The sequence below is a fragment of the Strongylocentrotus purpuratus genome, unplaced genomic scaffold (assembly GCF_000002235.5).
Source record: "Strongylocentrotus purpuratus isolate Spur 01 unplaced genomic scaffold, Spur_5.0 spur5_scaffold_5, whole genome shotgun sequence".
NCBI lineage: Eukaryota > Metazoa > Echinodermata > Echinoidea > Camarodonta > Strongylocentrotidae > Strongylocentrotus > Strongylocentrotus purpuratus.
The window spans coordinates 20,146,456-20,170,962 of record NW_022145611.1 but is presented as its reverse complement, the minus strand read 5'-3'; the positions used below and the strand labels follow the sequence as shown (position 1 = coordinate 20,170,962).

Below are 24,507 nucleotides of genomic sequence, written 5' to 3'. Positions count from 1 at the left end.
AAAACTGATTAATTAATATATTTAAATTGTCTGGTTAAGGCCAAATCAAAAATTAAAAAACATTTTTAGCGTCCTGCCTTTTTAAAAAATAGGAAGGAGGAGGCCCTTTTTTTTTTCCTATAAAATGGCCGCTCGGTACATTTTCCTGACAGTCGAGCTATTGTTCAAAATGGCCGCCGACATTTTTTAAATTTTTTTAAAAATCAGAAATATCCATTTTTATCCATTTTAGAAGTGTTTTTCTTTATAAAAAAAGGGGGGGGGGAGGAGGCGGCCCACTAAAAGGAAGCGGGCGGGGACGCTAAACATGTATATTTTGTTAAATGACCTAAGAGGGGATATACAGGTTAATAGGAGCTGCCTCACATGGGAATTATTTTGATGATCTATTTGTTAAGATGACTCGTCAATTTAGCTGTACTTTCTGCAATTTTCTTTCCAATTCTTCGTTTGATAATATTGGTGGTCTACGTTGCAATTACAACAAGGTATAGCGAAAATGCTTCTCAAAATGTTCAACCATTTACCACTCAAATCAGCTCTGTATAATGCCGTACATGGCATTACAAAATTACTTGGCTGGTTAATAAAGGGACCGTGTATTGTAACACATAATTATATATCCATTATAGAATATTCATGTAAATGCAAAATATTAGAACAAATATCAGAATTAAAACAATATTTAGATGATACAGATTAATAATGGGACTAATAACATTGATTGAAATCGATGATTTTGGTTAGAAAACTGTAATATTTAGTAATTCAGATGTACTCTCGTGATGATAATAATATAAAAGTAAAATACAAACACATTCTGATTTTCCATTACAAAATATAGAATATAAAAGGACACCAAATTTATGATTGGTTGTGCGAAAAAGAAAATACTTGGTATACATGTCATGCATGTAAAACGACAGTGAATGGAACATTTGGAACATTGAGAAGAAAGTATTTACGACTAAACTATACTCCAGCTAACAAATTGACAAAATATATAGGATAGCTAAATCTCAACCAACGTAGTGTAATTTGTTTCAAAAAATGAGTACACCTTCCCATCCCTTTATCATAAGCTGAAACAACAGGGCGTTACTCTGAAAATTGGTGTGCAGTGTTTACTAAGTGATATGAAGAGATGTTTGGTACTACAAAATCGAAATAATAGCAACGAAAACAGACAAAAGTTGTTCGTCTTGCCCTCAAAGCGTTTCCATTAGCTACCGCTTACTCAGGGACAAGAGGGCAAGAAGAAAAGCTTTATTTTTTTTCTTCATGTTTTCGTTGTTATTTAAGAAATATAATTAAAAATAGATCCGTCTGGTACATTGATAACTAAAAATATCCCACGTCTACTCACGCTTAAAGTCCCTACCAGGGATTTGCAAGCGCTCAGAAATTTATCTCATAATATATCTGTAGCAGCAAGATGAGTTCATGAAAGTGTTTGTATAATTTCAGATCAAAAGACCGTCTAGTTTTCTGTCTATCGGTGAACATTGAAGCCCTCATTTTTTACAAAACAAATAAAATTTGAAATTTGAAAAGAAAATGGCTGAAATTTGCTAATAATGAATTTTTTGCTACCATACTTTTAGAAGAAAAAAAAATCTTTTTTAAAACAACATTTTGGCCCTTTTACAAGTTTTGATATTTACACCGTTCAAATCCCTGCAACGCCCGTTGAATAAGATGTAAAATATCATGATAAATAGACAGTTTTCGTAATGTAATAAAATTTAATGCACAAATATTTGTTTAGTGCCTCGTTACAAATTATTTCATTCACCTGTTAAGAATATTTGTATTTATATTGTCAAAATGCATACATTGCATACATTAATTGTTGCTAGGTAGGATAAACATTATGGCATTAAATCTTATTACATTGTGAAAATGGCCTATTGAGATGGAAATGGTGAGGTGAATGGAAGAGGACAAGACCCCACCCCACATCTACCCTCTACGCTAGGGCTTTTTTGTTATGAGGTATTTCACCTTCCACAAAATATTTCCGGTGCGCCCCCCCCCCCCCCCATCACCACAATGTACCGGTGCCCCCTCACTTGATGGACCCCACCTTACGCCACTGCCTCTGTGTACCCTCCGTTTCATTTCCAAACTCGATAAGGAAACATGATTATCATATTGTGGCACACATCTGTCGACTGGGCAAACCAGGTACACACCCACCCTTCCACATGCAGCCAGGGATCGCATCATTGATGGGGGATGGTAGAGATGAAAGGGCGCAAGGAGCAGCGATAACAGCGACAGACCCGGCTTGGGTTCCACGCTCAGGTTGATAGCGTCCAGGCTCAGGATTCACTAGGTGGTGATAAGAAACCATCAAATCAAAATGAAATAATTCCACGCATACTCAGCAAGGTACATGAAAATTATCATCTATAGTCATTTTCATTGGAAGTGTCTGTAAGCTTAGATTGGTTACATTCATCGCATGTATATGCATGTCAGCCATTATGACATAAATATTATGTTTATATCAGACGAGAGAGGTGCGAGATTGCGCATTCTTTAAAGGAGAAGAAGGGAATTATAATATTTGACCGATCAGCCTGAGGTCATGTCGACGTTCCAACTCCGTCAACGTCGAGTTCGTCAGAACGCCACGGCACGAGAACGCCGACGGCTGGCCGAAGTCAACCGCGCCTATTCCAACCTCAGCAACCATGTTCCTCAACATCTATTGGGTAATGCTACCAAGTTAGAGGTAATAGTAAATAATTATATAATAATATATTTTTTTTATTACGAAATGCAACAAATGGCGATGTTTTGATGACGTTTGTTTGCAATTGTAAAATATCAGATACTTTAAGAGCGCTAATTATTATCCACAACGCAAGGTGGTCAAGGCGCTCCAACTGTAGCTAGGCTACCGACTTCGATTCTCACAGCATTCAAGGAATACCAGATACTCATTTAAGAATTGCTGGAGAGTGGCAATAGTTATTTAATGTCTTGCCAAAGGACATTACACTTCCGCGAGGGGGCTCGAACCGCCGACCTTCGCATCTCTAGTCAGAAATCTTCCAAATTCATGTAAAGGCTCATTGATATGCCTTAGACCTTGAAAGTAAACAAGGGAAACTGCGTAGTATAGAGTATGGTCTTATACACGTCTGCTGCTGAGAGATAGAAGAGCGTTAATTCATGTACTTAAAAAATCTACGGGTAATAATCCTCTGGTACTGGGCACACGTTTAGTTATTTTCGGAGGTACTGTCTCACGTGGATTATGAAAAGTCGATACGAAAAATCGAAAGGAATGATTATCTGTTAAAGAAGAATAAAGATATACCGGATGATCTGGTTTATCTTATTAGAATAAGTGATTGGAATGAACGAAGCGCGAGACTCTGACGAACAAGAAAAGACCATACCAAACACGCATTTAAAAAAAAAAAATTTAGGCAGTGTAATCAGCTTGAGGTCTAAAATCAGAGATGCCCGGGTATTAGCTCGTATAGGATGAAAAGCTCTTTGAAGAATTAGTTAAACTGTAACACGAAGATTAGAGCGATTACATGAATAAAACTCTTTGAATAATCTGACAAGAGCATTATATGATTATTCCCTGCCGGGTTAAGTAGAATCTATTCCTGCAATCACAGTCCAGAATCGTCGCAAAACATCCAAGGAATATAAATAATCTAGATCTTTATTTGGTTAGCACAGTAATACATATACGCATTCTTATGGACTCGAGTAAATAACACCACTTGAGGAGGGGGGGGGGGGGGTGTTAATTAATTTTGGGTGTCCTCTGAGTCTGTTTTATGTTTTATGTTTAGTCATTTACATATTCATAACCATAAAAGGCCGCAACAGCGCACGCTCAAAAGAAGTGTCCTCTTTTTTTCTTCAATTCCACATAGACAAAAAGAAAAAAGGACAATTTCTTGTTAATGTTTTTACACGTCTGTATAAATGTGATTACATCTGAAACAAAGTCAGATATGTGTTAATATCTAATATATAGAGTTATATAAAACATATAAAACCTTGAATAAATTGCATCTTAGTTTGCGGGGAATCATATTTTTAAGAAGAAAGAAACAAATATGTCATATTGGGATATTAAGAAAGATTTTTTGATCGACAATAACTCAAAATATACACTTTCTACGATGAATAATCAAAGAGCGTGAAATTAATGTTGAGTAAATGATATGACGTTTTCCGTCAACCGCCCCCCCCCCCCCCCACACACAAAAATCTTTAAATGAATTAGATTTGGACCTCGGACCTCGGATTTCGACGTTGTATTGTTACGATGAATGCTTGGGGCCTGTGTCGTAATAAATACCGGTGAAGTAAAAGTTCGTTGACGTTTTTCAAGCATGGGTGTTTGGACATTTTTATACCTTTTTTCCAACGTATTCATCGCCTGTCTACAGTATGTGAAGCAGGTGACATGAAATGCATCAAAATGACAATAGAAATGAATAAAGTGAAAGGAAATTTTCATGTATGGATCCTACATGTCAAAAAATAACACGACAAGTTGGTTAAATTTTGTGCAACGTGTGTAGAGGACATTCGGCTCGGGATTATTTTGCTTTGAGTTCGTTTCTAGTCGAATTAACTGAATTTTATCCGAACAAAAAAATGCTCACACCTTAGGATTCCACTAGAGGAGGAGAAGAACCTCTCGATTTTACAACACTGTGCATCTATTGTATGTAGACTGATATTTTGGTAAGTCTTCGTTATGAATTCACCTTACAGTCACTGATTTTCATGAGAATGAAAACTCAAATGATTGTCTGATCGAGTTTTCATTTATCATCGTTCGCCGTCGCTGTCGTCAACTCGCGAACTTTTGCAAACATACGCGATTAAACACCTCAGGTTAATGACTTTGTGTCACTCCCCTTATTTAAATAAGTACGTGTTTCCACTGGATTTGCTTATATTTCGATCGACATTTCACAAAATAAATGACTAGGTTTTCTTGATTCCTGCTATAAAGGCTTACAAATCAAGAAGAATCTTTTACATATCGTATATTCAAAACATAAATTTGGGGAGGGGAGGGGGGGGGGGGGCACAGGGGTTTTCCCTGTTTGAGTGTTAATCACTGATGCTGTAATATGAAGATGGTATGATATTTTGTGACATTAAATAATTTCATCTCACTTCTTTATTCATACTTTACAGGTTCTACGAGGCGCGGCTTGCTACATCGAGCTCCTCACCATCCTACTGTCTGCCGATGACAACCAACTATACCGAGATCACTTCGACATCAATGACGACCGAACCTCGACATCGCTGAACTCGCTTGACCAGTGGGACAGAAACATATTTTTTAATCGCTCAACTTTCAGCCACTTTTTGGAAACGTAAGATCTGTATACCTTTAAATTTATAATTTACCATCTACTGATTCGTTGAAAAACACATGAAAATATTCTCAAAGTAAATGTCGGAATAACATTATGTTTACATCTATCCTAGTTGTCACACTGAAATCATACAAGAATAAAAGTTGTGAAAAACAACATAAAATTAATGTAAATTTAACACTTGGAATACCAGTGAAGAAATATTTAGCAAAGGAATGTGCAAGTCCAAAAGAGTAATTATTTTCTCAGTATATTAAAGGTATTACAAAGTTTTGGTATGGGGGTCATGAATTCGGTTCAAATTAACAATTTCGGAAGCATATGCGTTCCTACAATATTCATTGATCGTTGTCGCGGTTGAAATCGAGTCTAAAGTTACAACATTATAAATATAAAAACTCTTTATGTTGTATAGCTCCCTCTCAAGGTCAAGTTATTAATTTAGCTATGAAACAATGTTTCTTGACTAAAATCGACCGATTAGCTATTCCCGTTTGGAAATTATATATCACAACTATATATTCTGAGATTTTCATGGTCGCAGCTACCATTGTACGGCCATAGGCGCTATTTGAAATTTATCAAAATTTACCGGGAGCACAGAAAACAAGTGTTTCAGGGGCTAATTTTTTTAGTGCTCATAATACATCCACAGGGGCATCCAAATATAACAAAATTGTAAAGATTCACTATCCACCCAATTTTCAAAATTTCCCAAAACTTTGTATTACCTTTAATATGTCTACTATTTTTCGATTAAAAACACTTGAGATTGATTAACGTCATCACCTTTCAGCAGATTACTTTTAAAAGGATTCGCAGTTATTTAACGTTGGGACTTGTAACACCCCAATGATTGCGGTTTTGTAAGGTTACATGAAAAACAATTTTTAAAATAATATTGTAAGCCTCCTTTGTATGAGGCAAAACCAAATCGGCTTCGAATCGTAGTGACGTCAAACTAGTCGTGCGATCGTATACGATTTGAAACCGATTTGGACTAAACTTTTACTAGAAGGCTTACAATGCACCACAATCTCGATTTCAGGATTATGATTATTCAGAAAAACAGTCCGTATGACTGTTTCAATTTCATATTTAATGCAAAATTCAAGCGATTTATTTGAAAATCGTATCACAAGTGGGTCATATAATAATGCTCGTTAGGCATTATTGTATGTATTTGTTTTCTTCTTCTTAAGGATATTATAAGCGATCGTCACCTTTGGGATGTTCATATATAGTTTCATGTTTTTATTAGGGTGCCATGAGAAGGCAGTTTTCAGGGTATGACCATGGACCTACAAGTGACCCCCTTCCATTAAAATGTCATCTCGCCAAACTTTGACCTTTTCTGGCTTTGTCGATCATTTAAAGTTGCTCGTGCGTGGGTTTATAGAGGGCAGTACACGGACGTACGCACGGGAGCGTAATACCCGTTGGCTCAGTGTTATGTAATGATCGCCAAGTTGGCTACTTCATGAACGACTATATACCCACGCATGAACATCTTTAATCTAAATGAAGTCTTCTCTTCTTCTCTATATTTTTTTTTTTTCCTTCTTGTAGTTGTTCTAGTTGTTGTCCTTCTTCCATTTGTTGTTCTTCTTTTCTTGTTGTTCTTCTTTTCTTGTTGTTCTTCTTTTCTTACTGTTCTTGTTGTTGTTGTTCTATTATTCTTGATGTTCTTGTTTCCGTTGTTGCTGGTTTTCTTCTCATATTTTTGTTTTAATAATAATAATAATAATGATAACAATAATGATGATGATTATAATGATAATAGTAACAATAATAATGATAATAAAAATAATAATAATAAATTAAGAGGAACTGTAGAGGTAATTTTTTTAGATGTTTTCAGATTTTTTAATGAAGTAAGGTATAGAACTACATTGCTTTCTTTCTTTTGTATTTTTTTTTTACCTGTTTGAAGAATTTAACTAATTTGGTACCCCCTGTTGACCTCAAATGTTCGTATGAATTTGGGCTTACTAATGCACAGGACAAACGTAAAGTCTGATGAATACCACATGAAAATATTATGGAATATGTCACACAAAGAATATAACTACAATTTGATAAAATAGCGGATTTAAAGTCGAACCCAGTGACAAATGGGACGTCGCTCAAAGGTTTATAATAATAATAATAATAATAATAATAATACTCAGCATTTAAATAGCGCAAATTACAATTAAGTCTCTAAGCGCTATGGAAATAGAAGAAAATCGAGAAGTGAGTACAGAGGAAATGAAATAATAAGAACATAATAGCATGATAAATATCTAAACTGGAAACTACCTGTATAACACATTGTATTGTATAAAGAATGGTACGAAATTACGATTGAAAAAGGTAAGACTTTAAAAGAGGCTTAAATAGATCAAGAGAAGAACATTCTTTAATATTAATAAGAAGTTTGTTCCATAGTTGAGGGACTGCATGTTGAAATGCTCTATACCCATATGATATTGTAGATACCGTAAGGGGGGGGGGGGGGGCAAACAACGAGTCTCTACGATCTGTTTTATATTTATGTTAACGTAAATCAGATTTGCTGTCCATACGATGTCAATCTCACTATTGGCATAAATAATACATCTCACATTGCAAGGGCAGCGAATTGAGTTGACATGTTGCAGTCTGTGTAGTATAGAAATGAGCAAGTCCAAGGTGTCACATACATCGCTAAGAAATAAAGATTTCTCAACATAATTTGATATCATATTTATGTGCAATTTCACTTCATATTTGGGCCGATATAAGCTCTAGTCGGTCTTTTAACATAATACAGTTATTAAATATACTCAAATGCGAGGTGTTGTCAGTAGCGTATGCTATACCTTAGACTTGCCTAACTACACTACCTTAAAAGAATCAATTTCTGCAACCAGCCTCCTCATTGGCTGGCCACATGAAACTGATCTCCGCAAGCAAAATTAGAAACGTTTAGATTGAGTGGACGAGAACGGCGTGAACGTCCACTGATCATGTGTGTCCATGGCAAGCCTTTTTTACAACATTTATTCCTATTTTTTGATATCAAGAATCGGATTCTTACGAAAGACCATTAGTGCCACGAAGAAAAAAAAAACACACTTTCTACTAATCTGTTTAAACAGATTACGATATTTCTTCTAATCTGTTTAAACAGATTATAATCTGTTTAAACAGATTACGGTATTTCTACTAATCTGTTTAAACAGATTACGGTATTTCTACTAATCTGTTTAAACAGATTACGATATTTCTTCTAATCTGTTTAAACAGATTATAATCTGTTTAAACAGATTACGGTATTTCTACTAATCTGTTTAAACAGATTACGGTATTTCTACTAATCTGTTTAAACAGATTACAGTACTTCAACTAATCTGTTTAAACAGATTATAATCTGTTTAAACAGATTACGGTATTTCTACTAATCTGTTATAACAGATTACGATATTTCTTCTAATCTGTTTAAACAGATTATAATCTGTTTAAACAGATTACGGTATTTCCACTAATCTGTTATAACAGATTACGATATTTCTTCTAATCTGTTTAAACAGATTATAATCTGTTTAAACAGATTACGGTATTTCCACTAATCTGTTATAACAGATTACGATATTTCTTCTAATCTGTTTAAACAGATTACATTACTTCAACTAATCTGTTTAAACAGATTACGGATCCTACTTTTGTCACTTTCCCTGGCCTGCGCTGCGCGTTTTAGTGGCTGTGATGACGTCACCCGCACAGAATGATTTTAGCTGGCGAGAGGGAGGAGTTTGTCGGTGAGTAATTTATGCTTGAATTTCTTGAATTCATTTTTATTTCAAAAGAAATCCTAATATTTTGAGTGATCCAAACCTACTAGTATTTCTAAGGTTTTGAGAAGTTAATTAGGCAAACTTTCAAATTCAATACATTTTCCATCGTCATTATTTTTCGGCTTGATTTGCCGTGCCCGTCAATGCCGTGGCATGGCTCATGTCTCGTGAGAATTTGGACTTGACAGCTTGCCCCGAGTTTCGGGTAGGACATCATCGGAAAATTCGTAGTCTGTCATATCGTAGATCTGCCTGCTTTTCATTGTGTGAAATTACTCCCCCCCCCCCCAAATGAAAGTAGCATAACTTTTGAACGGGTTGGTGTTTAGTAACAAAATTTGCAGATAAAAGCATGTGTGCAAAAATGAGCATGATTTTAATTGTAACGCCTGAATGGTCACACATGAAACAAAAAATGTCACTTTTTTAAAATCACATATGAATCCATTTTTAGGATAAAAACTGAACAAATAATGGGTAAAACCTTATTTGGATGGATGTGTATTAGTGTCTTTTTGTTATGTTATCCATTATCACACTCTATCCTACTAATCTGGGCACTTTTTACGATCCGATTGCAAAATTGACCTTTTTTGGCGAAAAATGCACTTCCCAATATTTTCACGAAAATCAAGCTTAACCCCCAAAAGGCGTTAAAAAGAGTTGTTTTTCTTGAAAAATATGTCCATCCATGCGCAAAACTAATGGTCAGATGAATAGGAGTCTGAAGATTGGTATAAAAGCAAAAAATTTATTTTTATTGTACACGAGAACCATAATTTACATAATTTTTGGTACATATGGTGCTCATAAAAATACCCTTGTGACTTTTGAAAAGTGACATTTTTTTCTTGACCTTTGTTCATTCATGAATATAGGATTATGCTGATTTTTACACATACGATAACAATATAGTTGATTAATATCACCTGCAAATTTTGTTACTTGACACCTCCCAGTTAAAAAGTTATGTCACTTTCCTTAGGGGGTAAAAACATTTTTGTTGTGTTTATATGCAGATCATTTTAAGCAATGTGGTGAATATGTGAATAAAAAAAAAACGGATCAGACGCTTCAGTCTGCTAGTCTTCTTTGAAGAGAGGAAAGATGTCATTGTGGGGAAAGGTATGAATAAGTCTTGGTTGCTGATCCAAGCATTGTAGAAAAATATCTACTTGTGTTTTTCATTTAATATCAAAATACACATGCAATTAATGCAAAATACTCTGATTAAATCATCCTCAGCAAGTGCATTCTCAAAGTATGATATAGGTTCAGTCCTTCTTCGCTATTCTGCGGTACAGGTAGTTGTTCTTCAGTCATCAGGATCGAGCAAAGGTCAAATACGTCTCTGTCACAAGGGTACTGACTTTTGAAAGTACATTCTTCCTCGCATACTTCAACCTCATCGTTTTCCAACGGCACAAGAAAATCTTGTGTTCCATACACCTGGGGTGTCCTGTACATCACGTTGGGGCGACCAAATGGTCCACACTGGTTCCTTGATTTGCTGATTCTATGAGCGTTCCATTCCTTAGCAACCTTGTCCAGTTCTTCCTGTTCCATATACAAAGAAGAAGAAAATAAATATTATTATTATACATTTGATAAAAATATACTTTTTTCATTTCTTTAAGGATTTATCGCTAACATATTTTAAGAGATTTCAGCTGACAAGTATTCAGTTATGGAGTGGGTTATCCATGGTGAAGTACTGAGAAAATATCAAAACCCTCCAATGGCGTAGCTAGGATTTCATTTCAGGGGGGCGGTAAGGATGAGCACGCGAAGCGTAAAAATTACATACCGCGCGCGCCCTAGGGGGAGGGTGCAGGGGGGGGTTAATTCTCGCGTTTTTAAATTAAGCAACGTAATGATAATAATAATGATAATAATCATAATCACAATAATAATAATAATAATAATAGTAATAATAATAATAATGATAACAACAACTGGATTTTATAGCGTCTTTTCCAGAGGATACAAGGCGCTATTTTCCAGCTATCCGGTGACATAAGATTGATTGTGATTGGTTTAAAAAGGGGCCCTTTTCAAATTTTATGTTTAGTGCACAATGTTGGTAAAAGTTGAGCCATGAAAAATAAATTTATTTTATTTTGTTATTTTGGGATGAAAGCAGAACATACCCCCATCCAAATTAAAGGCTTAAGTGAGCTATTGGGATCGCTCGACCTCGACCAACACTTCTAGAGCTGGTTAACAGCATGAACACATATCAATTTACCTGAATTAGATTCATGAAACAAAACTGCAGCAGTGACTTGTCCAGGTGATCTCCAGTAAAGTGACCTTGATCTTTCACTTGTCCAAACATGTTCAGCCAGAACTGTATAGAGTGCTTTCTAAGGACGCCCCACCAACTCTCTATTCTTTGGTTATGCTGGCTCGTTCCTTGCATAAAACTCTTTTCAGACGCAAGTGGGTCGTCACCATTTCTGCGCAGAAATTGTTGCATTTGGCGGACAGTGTTATTCTCTGTTCCAAAATCTGATCGAATGACACGAGGACATCCCATCTCTTTCCTAACCGTTTGCATGTAGTATCCAGCTATTACTCTGGGATTATTGTTTGTCGTGTAAGCTTCTAGCCAAACTACCTTCCTTGAATAGCCATCTACACATCCATTGATGCAGATTCCAAAAGGTTTTAATTTGTCATAGGAGTCTAGATGCCATATAAAGTTTGGTCCCCGTCCTCGATATAAACGCCTTCGTAGCCTTCTACGTGATCGGTATTCAAGACCTATTGGGTGGTATTCTCGAAAGCGGCCTAAGTTAAACCTGGCCTAAGTTAAACCGTGGTTTAGTTAGGCCAGGCTTAACTTAGGCCGCTGACCTAAGTCATTTTCATTTCTCGAAAGGTGGCCTAACTGATCCATGGTTTAAACCTGGCCTAACTTAGTCCATGGATTATTCACCATGGTTACGGTTTCTGCACATGCTCAGTACCGAAGCTGCGACGTCACAATGCACTAAGACAATGGATGCGCGCAGTGTGGAGAGGATGCATCACCTCGATAACTTGAGCAATATGACGTCACAATGTACTAAGACAATGGGCTAAGACAATAGATGCGCGCAGTGTGGAGAGGATGCATCACTTTGACAACTTGAGCAATATGACGTCCAGGGGCGGCGGAGCGACTTCCAAAGCGGGGGGCAGCACCAACAAAAAGGGCACTTGCTGGAATTGTATCATTGTTAAAAGGGAAATTATCAGAGGTGAAAAGGGTCACATATCACACCTGAAAAGGGGCATTGAACATATTTTAAAAGGGGCACTTATGAGAATGAAAAAGAGGCACTTAAAAAAAAGGAAATGTGCATTTGTTGTTAATAGGGGCACCTCTCAAATTTAAAAAGGGCAATTATCAGAGGTGAAGGGGCACTTCTTAAAAGTGAAAAAGGGGCACTTATTGCAAAGGAAAATGGAAACTTGTCAAAGGAAAAGGGGCGCGTGTCAAAATTAAAGGGGCACTTATCAGAGGTGAAAAGGGGAAGGGGCACTTTTTCTATGGAAAAAGGGGCACTTCTTACAAAGTTAAAAGGGAACTTTCCTATATAAAAAGGGGCATTTGAAAAAGGGGGCACTGTACCCCCCCCCCAACTCTTTCTCCCTATCTCCATCTCTCTCTCTCTCACACACACACTATCTCACATCATTGTTTATTTCTCTCACCATTAAATTGTTCTTTCTCATTTGGTTCCCTTTCTCTTTTACTCTATCTCTCTCTCTCTCCCTCTCTGTTCCCTCACTGTTCTATTTCAAGACTTTTCCATGTATAATTCAATGAACCCAACAGTATGCACACTTAAAATCAAAAGATATGAATGGAATATTGTATATAACATATCAACAATTATGTTCAATTTATTTATTTTTCTTAAAACAGAAAAGATTGTAATTCACAATGAATACGATTATAAAATTGAAGGTCAAATATTAAGCTCCAATAGCCTCAAAATCTGCTACTTGAAACTATTAGAATTAAATGTTATGTATTTGTTTCATTACTTTTTCCCATTTTTTTAAAACAAAGCATAGTCTACTTTTGAGCCGTGTTTCATGACTTGCACTATATTATAAAACACATCATGAAACATGATTTCTTAAATGATTCTAAATCACAATTTTTCCAGTGAAACAATGAACATCTGATGTACATAAAAACATCCTTATGAGTGATGGTTGCTTTGTGGTTCACATACACAACAAGGACATATCAGGCTTTTTATCAATGGTTGCTTGTTTGTTACCATAGCTTCATGTTATGAGGATTATAATTCAAAGGTTTTGATCCCCATGCAGTCACAGTTACAGCAGATGGAGTCTGGTTCATTGAAGAGGCTAAGTAGAACTTCATAGTCCTTGCAAGTATGTCTGTTGAATGAAAAGAGAAATAATGAAAGGAAGCACATTGAAACCTATTTCTGTTAAACATTAAAAAGGTCTTGCATGTACATTGTGGTAAAAGTGGAGTGCATAATCAATTACATGAAAGTATTGATTGAAAAATGTGAATGAACAAATGCCATCCTTGAAGTACCTGGGCATACAAACAACAACTTATTCGTACAGCCTACCTGTCAGATATTCAGCAGCTCAGTAGTTCTCCTTCCTCTCTCTGAATTTGTCTCAGTTATCAGGGAATTTGACTTCATTTATTTTACTGAAGAAAAACATCATCCTGAAACAAAAATAAAAAGGTTTATACCTCATTAAAATATCAAAGATCTACTCCATTGATAATTGGTCTTCGTTATAGTGTCAATCATATTCTAACTTTAAAAAAAAATTAAGGCGCCTTTCATGTAGGCGGTGACTAGGCACCCCTCCCCACTCAGTTACTAGTAATCATTGATTTACAGAATGACTACCGGTTTCTCTTTTAAAGTCAAGAACAAACATACACATTCTTGCAGCACTATCTCATAAATATGCTTGCACCAAGTTGTACTTGCCATGTCATGGCCTAAGAAAGCCCTAAGTAGTTAAAGTCTATAGCCAAGTTAGTCCCTTCCCTAAAATCAAGTCTAGAGGTCTACATCTTACTTAGATAACCAGCCGACAGTTGGCCTAACCTAGATGTAAACGCAGCCTGGAATGGAGATTTTACAAGGCCCTAATCGTTAGAGCCCAACTTTTCCATTTTAGTTCAATCTAGCATTAGACCAAAGATTGTCTTTGTTTATGTTATCTCCCAAAATGAGCTTCGTGAAAGGGAAAAAGTAAAATGAAAATTTACTGCACTATACTGTACTGCAGTTTGTAGGTCTCTAAGTCTGATATGGTCCATAATTGTTAGTGGTAGGTTTGAATTTTCTTCTGACCCAAATTTGAAAGTAATTAATCAACTGTTGATTATTTGTGTCTTATTTTCAGATAGTTCCGCCCGGAAGTCTAGGCCAAGCTGTCACTTTCAGGAGTGACTGGTAGCCATGGCAATCGAGCTGAAAATATTAGCTCATGCCGATTTCAAATGAATAAAAGTTTGAGTGTAGATTGCACCTACATTCATCAGACAAAACAATTTTAAATCACTTCATAATGTACCTGTAAACACATCTGCAGATTCATAAAATCAGCAGATCTGTTTAATAAAAATTGTATAAACATGATTTAGTTTACAAAATTTAGGCGTAATTACAGCTTTACTCACCAGCAGACATTCCAAGAAAAATGTAGTATATATTTTTCCTGTTCAGGAAATAACTGGTGTTTGGCCAACTGGCTTGGAGACACCTATGTGGGTGCAATCAATAGCACCGACCATATTAACGCCAGGGAAATGGCAGTTATTATACAATTCATGTTGGGTCTGCACTCTGCAGGACTGCCTCTCTTGCTGAAGGAATTGAGATGTATTGCTCCCATCTCCTGGCAATGGCTATTGAGATGGACTTCACAAGGCGGGACACCGTAGCTTGGGAGAGGCCTTCTTTTTTCATCCCCATGCATCAATTGAAAAGAACCTGAAATAGCAGAAAATCAAGATGAAAAATATGTTGATATTTGATAAGATATTATAATTTCTCTTTCTTTGTAGTTTACTAACTAATAGTATTATTAGACTAAACTATTGTAACATTATCAACAAATGTATGTCAAAAAAAGGAAGCTTCTGTCCATTTCCTTTCAATTTCTATTAGACCTGTCTAGACTAGACTCTTATTGATGAAATTTAGATCTAGGTCTAGTAATATTGTTTTAAAAAAATTGTTTTTCTTGGGGGGGGGGGGGGTAGTTCTGAAAATCATCATCGTCCTGTAAAAAATTATTGCACCAACAGCCACAACTACTAGCGCTGCAGCTCAGGCAGAGGTGATACCAGACCGAAATTTCTGTCTCTTCGTTCGTTAGCCTCTGATTTGGGTAGGGTCGGCTCCTGAAAGAGAGGAGCGGATGTTACGTTTAAAAACAGGTTCATTGAAACTAACATGCAATTGAAATTAACATGCCACTTAGAAATGCACTGCAGCTGTTAAGCCACAGTTCATTGTTATTCATATTAGATGCATACACACAATGAATGTATGCAAGGTCCTCTGTTCACTACATTATACATGTAAAAGCACATGGATATTGAGTCTGGATTAAACTACCAAAGCAACCACACGTGTTTCTGAAGGCTCCATTTTGTTTGTCTCTATACTTGCATTTATTTAGCTTAATAGTTATTACTTTCCAACCCACAACACAACAGCCGACACTACCCAAATCAGAGGCTAACGAACGAAAGAGACTGCATGCTAGTCCACTTTTAGGCAACAGCGTCTCAAAAATCCACTATACAAGTAGTTTCTACGTCTAGCAATGATAGTTTTAAGGTGGTGTTACGGTGTTATATGCGTACAAAAGTACAATAGTGCCAAGAAAAAAATTACCCGGTAAGAAATTGCTCAATCTCAGGAAATGAAAATGTTAACCGACAATTATTTGCACATATGGGACTGCTCTGCGAACACTGTGAACATTTACCAAGTTTCCCCAAATGTATTCAGTTAAAAGCATTTTAGATTATCACCAGTACAGCAACATTAAAGTAACAAAAATACTTTATTAGCTGGTGTAACTTTCATGAGCGCTTATCCATACAAAAGAGTGTAAATTGTTATCAAATATAGAAATTCAAATGCAAAACTTACCGTTCACTCTCCGCGGACAGTCGATTTAACTAAAAAGTTACGTCACGCGAAGTTAGGCCGAACTATGACGTATTTAAACCTGCCCTCTGAGCGGCCTAAAGTTAGGCCGAACTATGACGTATTTAAGCCTGGCTTATCTTTAGGCCACCTTCGAGAATAGCAAAAAAGATAGTCCATGGTTTAAACCAGGTTTAGGCCACTGATTTAACTTAGGCCGCTTTCGAGAATACCACCCAATGGGTCTAACACTCCGAGTAGATGCCGAACAGTTTCTTTGTCAATGTTGATACCATTTTGGATGCATTTCAGGTGCATCCATCGATAACCATGTAAGCACCCTGAACTCTGAAGTTCCTGTAGAATAAAGCAAGCTACATCTAACTCATCAGTATGGTTTTTACGACGATAAAGACCAAGGTCTCGCAACTTTCTGTTCAATGTTCGTTTGCTTATCGCTACATTGTGATTGAATAAAAGAGAAGCAATGATTTCGTTGTAATTATATCCTAAATTAAAGTAATTCCGAACCAAGCCTTCACATTCCATTGCCACAAGAAGGTCCTGTTCCAAAGGATCGTGAGATACATTGAAAACGTAAAAGGGTATAGCTATAATGCTGCTCCAGATGTCCTGTCCTGCACGCTTGACCGGCCATCAGTTATGTATTTGTAACAACGTGATTTTCTATTATAGAACGTAACATGCAGACTACGGTAATCTGTAATAACAGATTATAATCTGTTTAAACAGATTAGAAGAAATATCGTAATCTGTTATAACAGATTAGTAGAAATACCGTAATCTGTTTAAACAGATTATAATCTGTTTAAACAGATTAGTTGAAGTACTGTAATCTGTTTAAACAGATTAGTAGAAATACCGTAATCTGTTTAAACAGATTAGTAGAAATACCGTAATCTGTTTAAACAGATTAGAAGAAATATCGTAATCTGTTTAAACAGATTAGTAGAAATACCGTAATCTGTTTAAACAGATTAGTAGAAATACCGTAATCTGTTTAAACAGATTATAATCTGTTTAAACAGATTAGAAGAAATATCGTAATCTGTTTAAACAGATTAGTAGAAAGTGTGTTTTTTTTTCTTCGTGGCACTAATGGTCTTTCGTAGATTCTTGATATCAATACATGATTTTCTGTTGTAAAGCAATGGTAATTCTTGATATCAAGAATTTAATAGAATATTGAAACGGCTTGCCATAGACACGCAGGATCAGTGGACGTTCGCGCCGTTCTCGTCCACTCAATCTAAAAGTCCCTATTGGGAAATATTTAAACAGTTCTTATTCTGACGTAGTAATTGTGTTGCGTCTACTGATAGGACTGCGTCAGCAACTTGTACTGCCTTTGACGCAACACAAGTACAAGTTGCTGACGCAGTCCTATCAGTAGACGCCGCGTCAGCAACAGGCATAAGGGAAAAAGAAGGAAAAAACCTGATGAGAATCAGGTTATAGGAGCTCGTGTAAACATAGCCCAAACAGCTCTGGGTTTGTAGCAAACAATTACATAAACAAGACTGCATCATGAAGAAAGGGATTTGCTAAAAGCAAGGTCGGATAAAATGTCATCCATTTTGGGATTTTCATCGAAATGAATTCTTACGAGAAATATCTTTACAAGGGAGTACAACAAAGCCGGACCATTAAACTGGCGGGTATATTAGTTTGACGCGGATAAAGGATTCTTAATCAGAATAATCCAGGGACTCGGTCATCATCTACATGGCTTCACTAAACAACAAACGGTAGAATAGGAACAAGCCCCCTTTCCCCCGCCCTTACTGCCTTCTTTTCCACCATCCGAATTTTGCGCTGCTTGCAAGCAAGATATACGGGTATACTCTTTTACCAACAATTTTCTGATTTGAAGATATGGAATGCGGAAGGACTATAGAATGACAGATTTGACCTACTTTCGACTGAAGGATGCATTTTGTTTTTATAATGGAACACTGAAAGGGAGAAACAGAAACAAATGGATTAGTATAATGTTGTTGTTGATGATTATGATATGTTGACGATGATTTGATGCTGATGAAATTTTAAAAGTGCAAAAAGCAAAATTTGAATGTTTAAAGAATAAGGGGCAGAGGAGAGTCCTAAGTAGTAGTTTTACGGCAATATATTGATCGATACAGGAGGTTTAAGAGTGTGAAGAACTGGTATTTTCATCAGGAAAATTGATATTGCAGCGGCCATTATATTTGTTATCTTCCAGACATTGCCGTCATACCTGTAAATGAATATAAGTTACCTTATCAGAACTGAACGTATAGTGGGTAAAATATTTATGGAATGTATACTTTTTGTTTCTTTTTAAATTAACGGTTCACTGACCGAGATAGAGTTTTTTTTTCGAGGGACCTCGCATTAACATGGTGTAACAACCCGTCTTTGTTGATTGAATCATGGAAGTTTTGGCCACTCAAAGGTTTAAACGCATATAGGAAGCCTGTAAAGTGAGTTGAGCTCAAAACAGCAGGTATTTTCGGTCATGAATAATATGTAATCTTCAGATTACTCTCTTATGTTTTCTTCACTCCCCTTCTCTCCCTTTTTGGCGATACAAATTATTGCGGCTGTCTTGGGAAGAAAAGAAGCGCAGTTATGGCATCCTAATCTAATTCACCTCGCGTAAGTCGACAGAAGGAAACCTCTTACTAGCAGCCAGCATATGTGACCATGTAAGCAAAACAACACGGCGGCCATTTTGTTTGAATACTTTGGCCCTGATACGTATTACGGAACGATGATTACAAGTAATAATCGGGATTCAAGAAATGTGATTTAAGTCAGGATATGTTTTTCGTTTAACACGCCCATGTGTGGGATTAAACAAGGTCGAAAACAAAATTGACAGAAAGATGCCGGTGGCATAATTAGCAAGATATTTTGAGGGGCAGATCTATTTAAATACATTCGTTGTAAACGACAATCTATTGACTCGCATTGTGGGGGGGGGGGGGGTATTTTACCTCTGACAACTGACATTTTTACACAGAACCAAAAGAAGGAGGAGAAAGAGAAGAAAATTCATTTAGAGACGAGAGGCAGAGAGAGAGAGAGAGAGAGAGAGAGAGAGTCAGAAAGATATAGAGACATAAAAAAGTAGATGTATCAGAAAACAACTATCCCACGCATGATCTTCCCCCGCTCGCCTTTTGTATGAAAAAATGCGCCCCCCCCCCCCCTCCTCCGCTCCCATCATCAACAATCATAACAATATAAATGAAATAATCTATTTTTGCTTTACGAAAAATTAAAAAGCTTCATACTTGAAGGGTCTTAAAGAAAAATAAGTCAACAATAATTATGCAAAGGGAAGTCGATTATAGCCTGTCACGCGATACAAAGGGAGAAGAGAGAGAGAGAGAGAGAGAGAGATAAAAAAAAAAAGATTAAAAAGCTTATTTTTGTAAAGTTTGATTAATCATCCAACGTCGTTTTTGCATAGAGCGTCAAAGATGTCAATGGTGAATAAATAGGATGATAATCTATTATACGATTTTATTTTTGATTCCGTCAAAGAGACACAGTCATGTCCACACGCGATGCTATACACGCGATCAATACGGCACTATCTAATTTTTATAAAGAGGCTCTGACCTTCTGACAATATCTGGTTTAATATTTCTAGGCCCTGTAACACAAAAAAGCTACGATTATTCGTATCTCCCTAGAATTAATCGAAGATACAATAAATTGTAGAGGATTGGAGATACAATTAGTTTTACAATTAATTGTATATCGATTCTTTTAAATAAAAATAATTGTTACATGGCTCTGATATAGTTAACTTATTGAAATGATTATGACTCGTACCTAATCGCCATTTTAACGATTGTTATCAAACTGAAGTTGGCACACTCTAAACTTGCAGGGTATAGCTTTTAAGGAGTATGTCATTTCTTTTTAATGATATTCTTGATATATTCTGAAATTTCTATACACTTTTCACTCTTTAGAAATCAAACCATAAAATGTTGTGTGTTTCAATAATAATTTCAACTATACCATTCTCCATTGGTCATTTTTCGTGGTTTTCCACGTGTATAGCTTTTAGTACCAAGAGTAATTAATTCATAATCCATTCATCAAATGGGCAATAAAAAAACGTTTAAAAAAAAGGATTAAGATCGGGATTTTACGACTCTCTCCCAATCTTCTCCTATTCGATGACCTTTTTTGATCACAATAGACCTGTTTTCTAATTGTGTGAACAAATTTTGAACATATATTCTCTCGACAACTAAACTGCTTTAGAGGCTTGACCGACATATCAACAACCAATCTATGCAAAATATTCCATCCATAGAGATTACATTATTCATTATTACATTATGAATGAAATGACTGGTAAACAGGGGTTCGGGAGAGAAAAATGCACAAAGTATTGAAACACAGGGCTAATCATCCACCGAGTATACATGTATGTCGCCCCTTACGGTACAAGAGCCCCCTCAAGGCTGGACCCGCGCGACGCCAAAACCCCAAACTTGTTACGATCCGACCACATTTACATTAATATTTTCTTCTTTCGATGTTTGCTTGTATCATGTAATTTTTTTAGAATACAGATCAGGGGCGGATCCAGGATTTTCCAAAGGGGGGGGGGGGGGGGGGGGGGGGGGGGGGGGGGGGGGGTGGGGGGGGGGGGGGGGGGGGGGGGGGGGGTGGGGCGTGAAATGAACGAAATTGCGAGCGCGAAGCCTTTAGGCGTGGGGTCCCCTGAAAATGTTGACCCGATGCTCAATATGGTACATTCTGAGGCATTTCTGAATGCGTAAACTAAACATTTAGGTGAATATTCTTAGCTTTTTTCCTGCTATTTTTGTTCGGAAGGAAAAAAAAAGGGGTGTGTGCCCCTACGCCCCCTGGATCTGCCCCCGGGTGTGGAAATAATTTCAACTCAATCCAAATTCAATTCAATTCAATTCAAACCATGTATACAGACTTATCAGTGCCATAACCCATGCCTTCTGACCTTCGTGCGACAGATTTTATGTTAAATCATGAAAGCTCATGGGCATGTCCATCTAGTATCTGATGAGTATTACTTTCCAAACCCTACTACAGCTTGGACCGTAATCGGAATCTGAAACTGTTCAGTTTCTGGTACTGATCCTCGAAGTAGGATATTAATTACCAACAAGAACATTAGCGTTCGAGAAAAAATTGTGTGTAAGGGGTTTTGTACATTTAGAATTGAGTTCCATTACTTTAGAATGACGTGAAGGGACTGTATTGAAATTGCCCCCTCGGACCGAATATCAATACTTCTGATGTAAGGCTATGTTCATCATACCACAATACTTAGTAATATTTGGGACAACAAAATGACCAAATACATTGGATTTAATTTAATATAGTCCGATGCAGGCGCGTACACAGGGGGGGGGGGGGGGGTGTTTGGGGGGTTAACCCCCCCCCCTTTGGTATTTTTTTGTGTGTAAACCCCCCCTAAATTTCCCTAAACCCCCCCTTTTGGATTTTTCCAACGGCTGGCTGAGTCGTTGCGAAATTTTCGGCCCGATTTATAAATGTTAAACCCCCCCCCCTTGAAAAAATCCTGCGTACGCGCCTGGTCCGATGTATTTTGTTCTCTGAGTTACCAACCAATACTCCTACCTTTCATTTTCTGATGATCTAAATGATTATCAAATAAAGTATCATGAATATTTATACTTTTGATATTATTATTATTTGGTCGTTCTCACACCCACCCACAGAACCCGACACAGAACACCACGGACTCGGCCTTTAAAAAAAATTGCATTTGTTATCTTCAAGAAAATGTTTAAGTTAAGGTGTAACTTCGATTTGTTCATATTTTAGTTTCAGAAACTGTTCCATGAGATATGAGGATAACCAATCAACTGAAGCCCAACCATCTTTAATCCAGCTAGGTGAGAAAGTAGATCATTTTTGAATGTCCTCGTATCTAGCCTCTGGGCTCTAAGATTATGATTGTCACCATGTTGAAGCCCTATGGCGAAAAACTTAATCATGTAATCAAGTAAAGGTGGTGAGTCAAGGACAAACAAGAGGAGAAATCTTACAAGATATCTCAATTAAAACCGAGGCGTGCATTGGAAAAACAAAGACAAAATTATTTAAAAAGAAAAGAAATTTGAATCCTTGAAGTTTTAAAAGAAAACAAGAATTCGGAAGAAAGGAGTGAAAGGGAGAAGAACATTAGTTAATAATGATGATGAATGTTATTCATTTTGTTTTACAGATTCAATCGCATCACTTCAGCCTGGTCTACTAAGCATGGATGACCCTCCACCAAAAGCTAATATTTCTTGGCGATGATCCCACTTCAGAGATCCTCACCCCCAATGAGATCTCCGCCTCCACCTCACCCAGGCCGGAAATCTTCCAAGGGAGACAACAGTCGTCAGTGCATGCTCTCTCTTCAAACGATCACTACACTTCTCCGGTAACCAAAATGCACTCGTCAATTCATAACCGGAAGAGTCTCTAACCAGCACATCACCTTCATCATCATCAACACCAACCATTATGATAGCAACATCAACTAATCCTTTCTTTCACAATAATCTCCAGCAACTTTTAATCGTAGTTCGTAGTTCGTTATGATATGCCAAACTTTTTGTGAATCTTTTTACTTATTGATTTTCATGTGATTTGGACAAAGTCGGGTATTGGTTAGAGTTGGGTAGGATGCTGACCACTTCACGTTGACATTTCCTCAAGCTATTTTTCTCCATCGCTTTTCTCCTGGTCACCCTCAACTCGTTTCATCCAATTTTACTTTCCGTTTTTTTTCTTTCACAAATTCATCAATAATGGACATAATTATAATTCGTTATGTTATATCTTAAAGGTATTGATTGTCTTATTTCGCTCGCATTACCAACATACTACGAGCTAATAACTCATCGAGAAGCTTGCACGGTTCTCTTTGCTTTTACTCTGTGTACGATGTCACTTTCTTAGAGGGCACCTGAATGACTCAAGTCAGCAACTGACGCTCTGTGTGCAACGGACATTGTGCGCTTCAAAGATTATTAGCGCAGGAAGACGCTCCTGTTTATTACGTAATACATGAAAATCTATCTTTATCGTTGGGCGGTAGAAATTTTCTCGTATTTGTCGTTCGACAGTGTGTGCCATCAGCTATTGTTGTGTCGTTGAGGCCTATCTCGAGCGCTATTTCTGATGATCTTCTTCTTCTTCAATTGATTATGCATGGGGAAAAACTATTTCATAAACAACACACCAGCATACATATGAATGTGAGAAAAACAATGGGGCGTTAGAATAATTAAAAAATCTGAACCCTCTAAACAGGATCGGACTGCTAGGATACATATCAACTGGCCCTCATACCACACATCGACTGGTCCTCGTGGGTTTGGGTCAAGTAATGAAGACAAAACGAGCGGAAGCAAAACGACCGAGCGCTAGAAAGATTTTGATGTGCTTTCAGCCTTCTACAAAGTATTTTGACGGACTTTTATCGATGATTGGGGGCGCAATTACAAACTATATCTTTCAAAGAAGCCAGATGCACATGTGATAGAACTATTAAAATCTTTGTTGTTGATAAAATCCTTCGAAGCACTTTACGTTGCACTGTAAATGTATTATAGAAAGAAGTAAAGAATACACGGTTAAACACCAAAAAGGGAATGACTTAAATTTCTTGAAAATGCTATTTTTATATCATGGATTCCAAAGATAATGCTAATGCTATTTTCTAGATGGGGCGTAAAAACCTGAATGGAATAAACCAATCAAGCTTTCTAAAAGTTTATGGGGAGATGGGAAGCAAGATCAATGGGTGAAAATTCCTGAGATATTATTTGACGACTCTTTTTTTTTTTGGGGGGGGGAGGGGTGATTCAAACATTGAAACTGCTTTTACTTGATATATCTAATATAATGTATATAATTTATTAGTTAGATACTTAGAATTTTTAAAATATCATTCTATCATAGATAATGCTTTAATTTCAACATTTGTTTGTCACCGATATAATTCAATTATATAATTTCATAGTGTTGTCATTTGTAACTTTCTTTACTTTTACAATGTATGTTTTAATCTTGGATTGCAAGAGCACCCCTGGCCACCCCCCCCCCCCCCAA

At 36.7% G+C, this 24,507-nt stretch overlaps 2 protein-coding genes across 6 annotated transcripts; one reads left to right on the top strand and one right to left on the bottom strand.

Moving 5' to 3' along the window:
- Positions 1-2,137: 2,137 nt before the first annotated feature.
- LOC100890887 (myoblast determination protein 1 homolog 2) lies at positions 2,138-24,094 on the top strand. Of its 5 annotated transcripts, XR_004066658.1 has the most exons (5): positions 2,407-2,740; positions 4,657-4,731; positions 5,194-5,378; positions 22,225-22,295; positions 22,628-24,094. XR_004066658.1 is itself a non-coding variant. In XM_003726895.3 (4 exons), exons 1-4 carry the CDS (start codon positions 2,594-2,596, stop codon positions 22,702-22,704), a joined length of 480 nt encoding a protein of 159 aa, XP_003726943.2. In that variant the 5' UTR covers positions 2,407-2,593; the 3' UTR covers positions 22,705-24,094. The 5 variants fall into 5 exon arrangements, 1 of the variants encoding a protein (XP_003726943.2); XR_004066659.1 differs by lacking the exons at positions 2,407-2,740; positions 4,657-4,731 and adding an exon at positions 2,138-2,394; XM_003726895.3 differs by lacking the exon at positions 4,657-4,731.
- LOC115929673 lies at positions 10,289-11,967 on the bottom strand. The gene is made up of 2 exons (XM_030999459.1): positions 11,448-11,967; positions 10,289-10,756 (listed from the first exon to the last, which is right to left on the bottom strand). Exons 1-2 carry the CDS (start codon positions 11,757-11,759, stop codon positions 10,430-10,432), a joined length of 639 nt encoding a protein of 212 aa, XP_030855319.1. The 5' UTR covers positions 11,760-11,967; the 3' UTR covers positions 10,289-10,429.
- Positions 24,095-24,507: the final 413 nt, after the last annotated feature.

Bases quoted from the DNA above. Each gene is read 5' to 3' on its own strand.
- LOC100890887 (XM_003726895.3), top strand. From the start codon at position 2,594: ATGTCGACGTTCCAACTCCGTCAACGTCGAGTTCGTCAGAACGCCACG. The intron at 5,379-22,224 runs GTAAGATCTGTA...TTCATATTTTAG, and splicing joins TTCAGCCACTTTTTGGAAAC to TTTCAGAAACTGTTCCATGA. The intron at 22,296-22,627 runs GTGAGAAAGTAG...TTTGTTTTACAG, and splicing joins ACCATCTTTAATCCAGCTAG to ATTCAATCGCATCACTTCAG.
- LOC115929673 (XM_030999459.1), bottom strand. From the start codon at position 11,759: ATGCAAACGGTTAGGAAAGAGATGGGATGTCCTCGTGTCATTCGATCA. The intron at 10,757-11,447 runs GTAAATTGATAT...TATATGGAACAG, and splicing joins GTTTCATGAATCTAATTCAG to GAAGAACTGGACAAGGTTGC.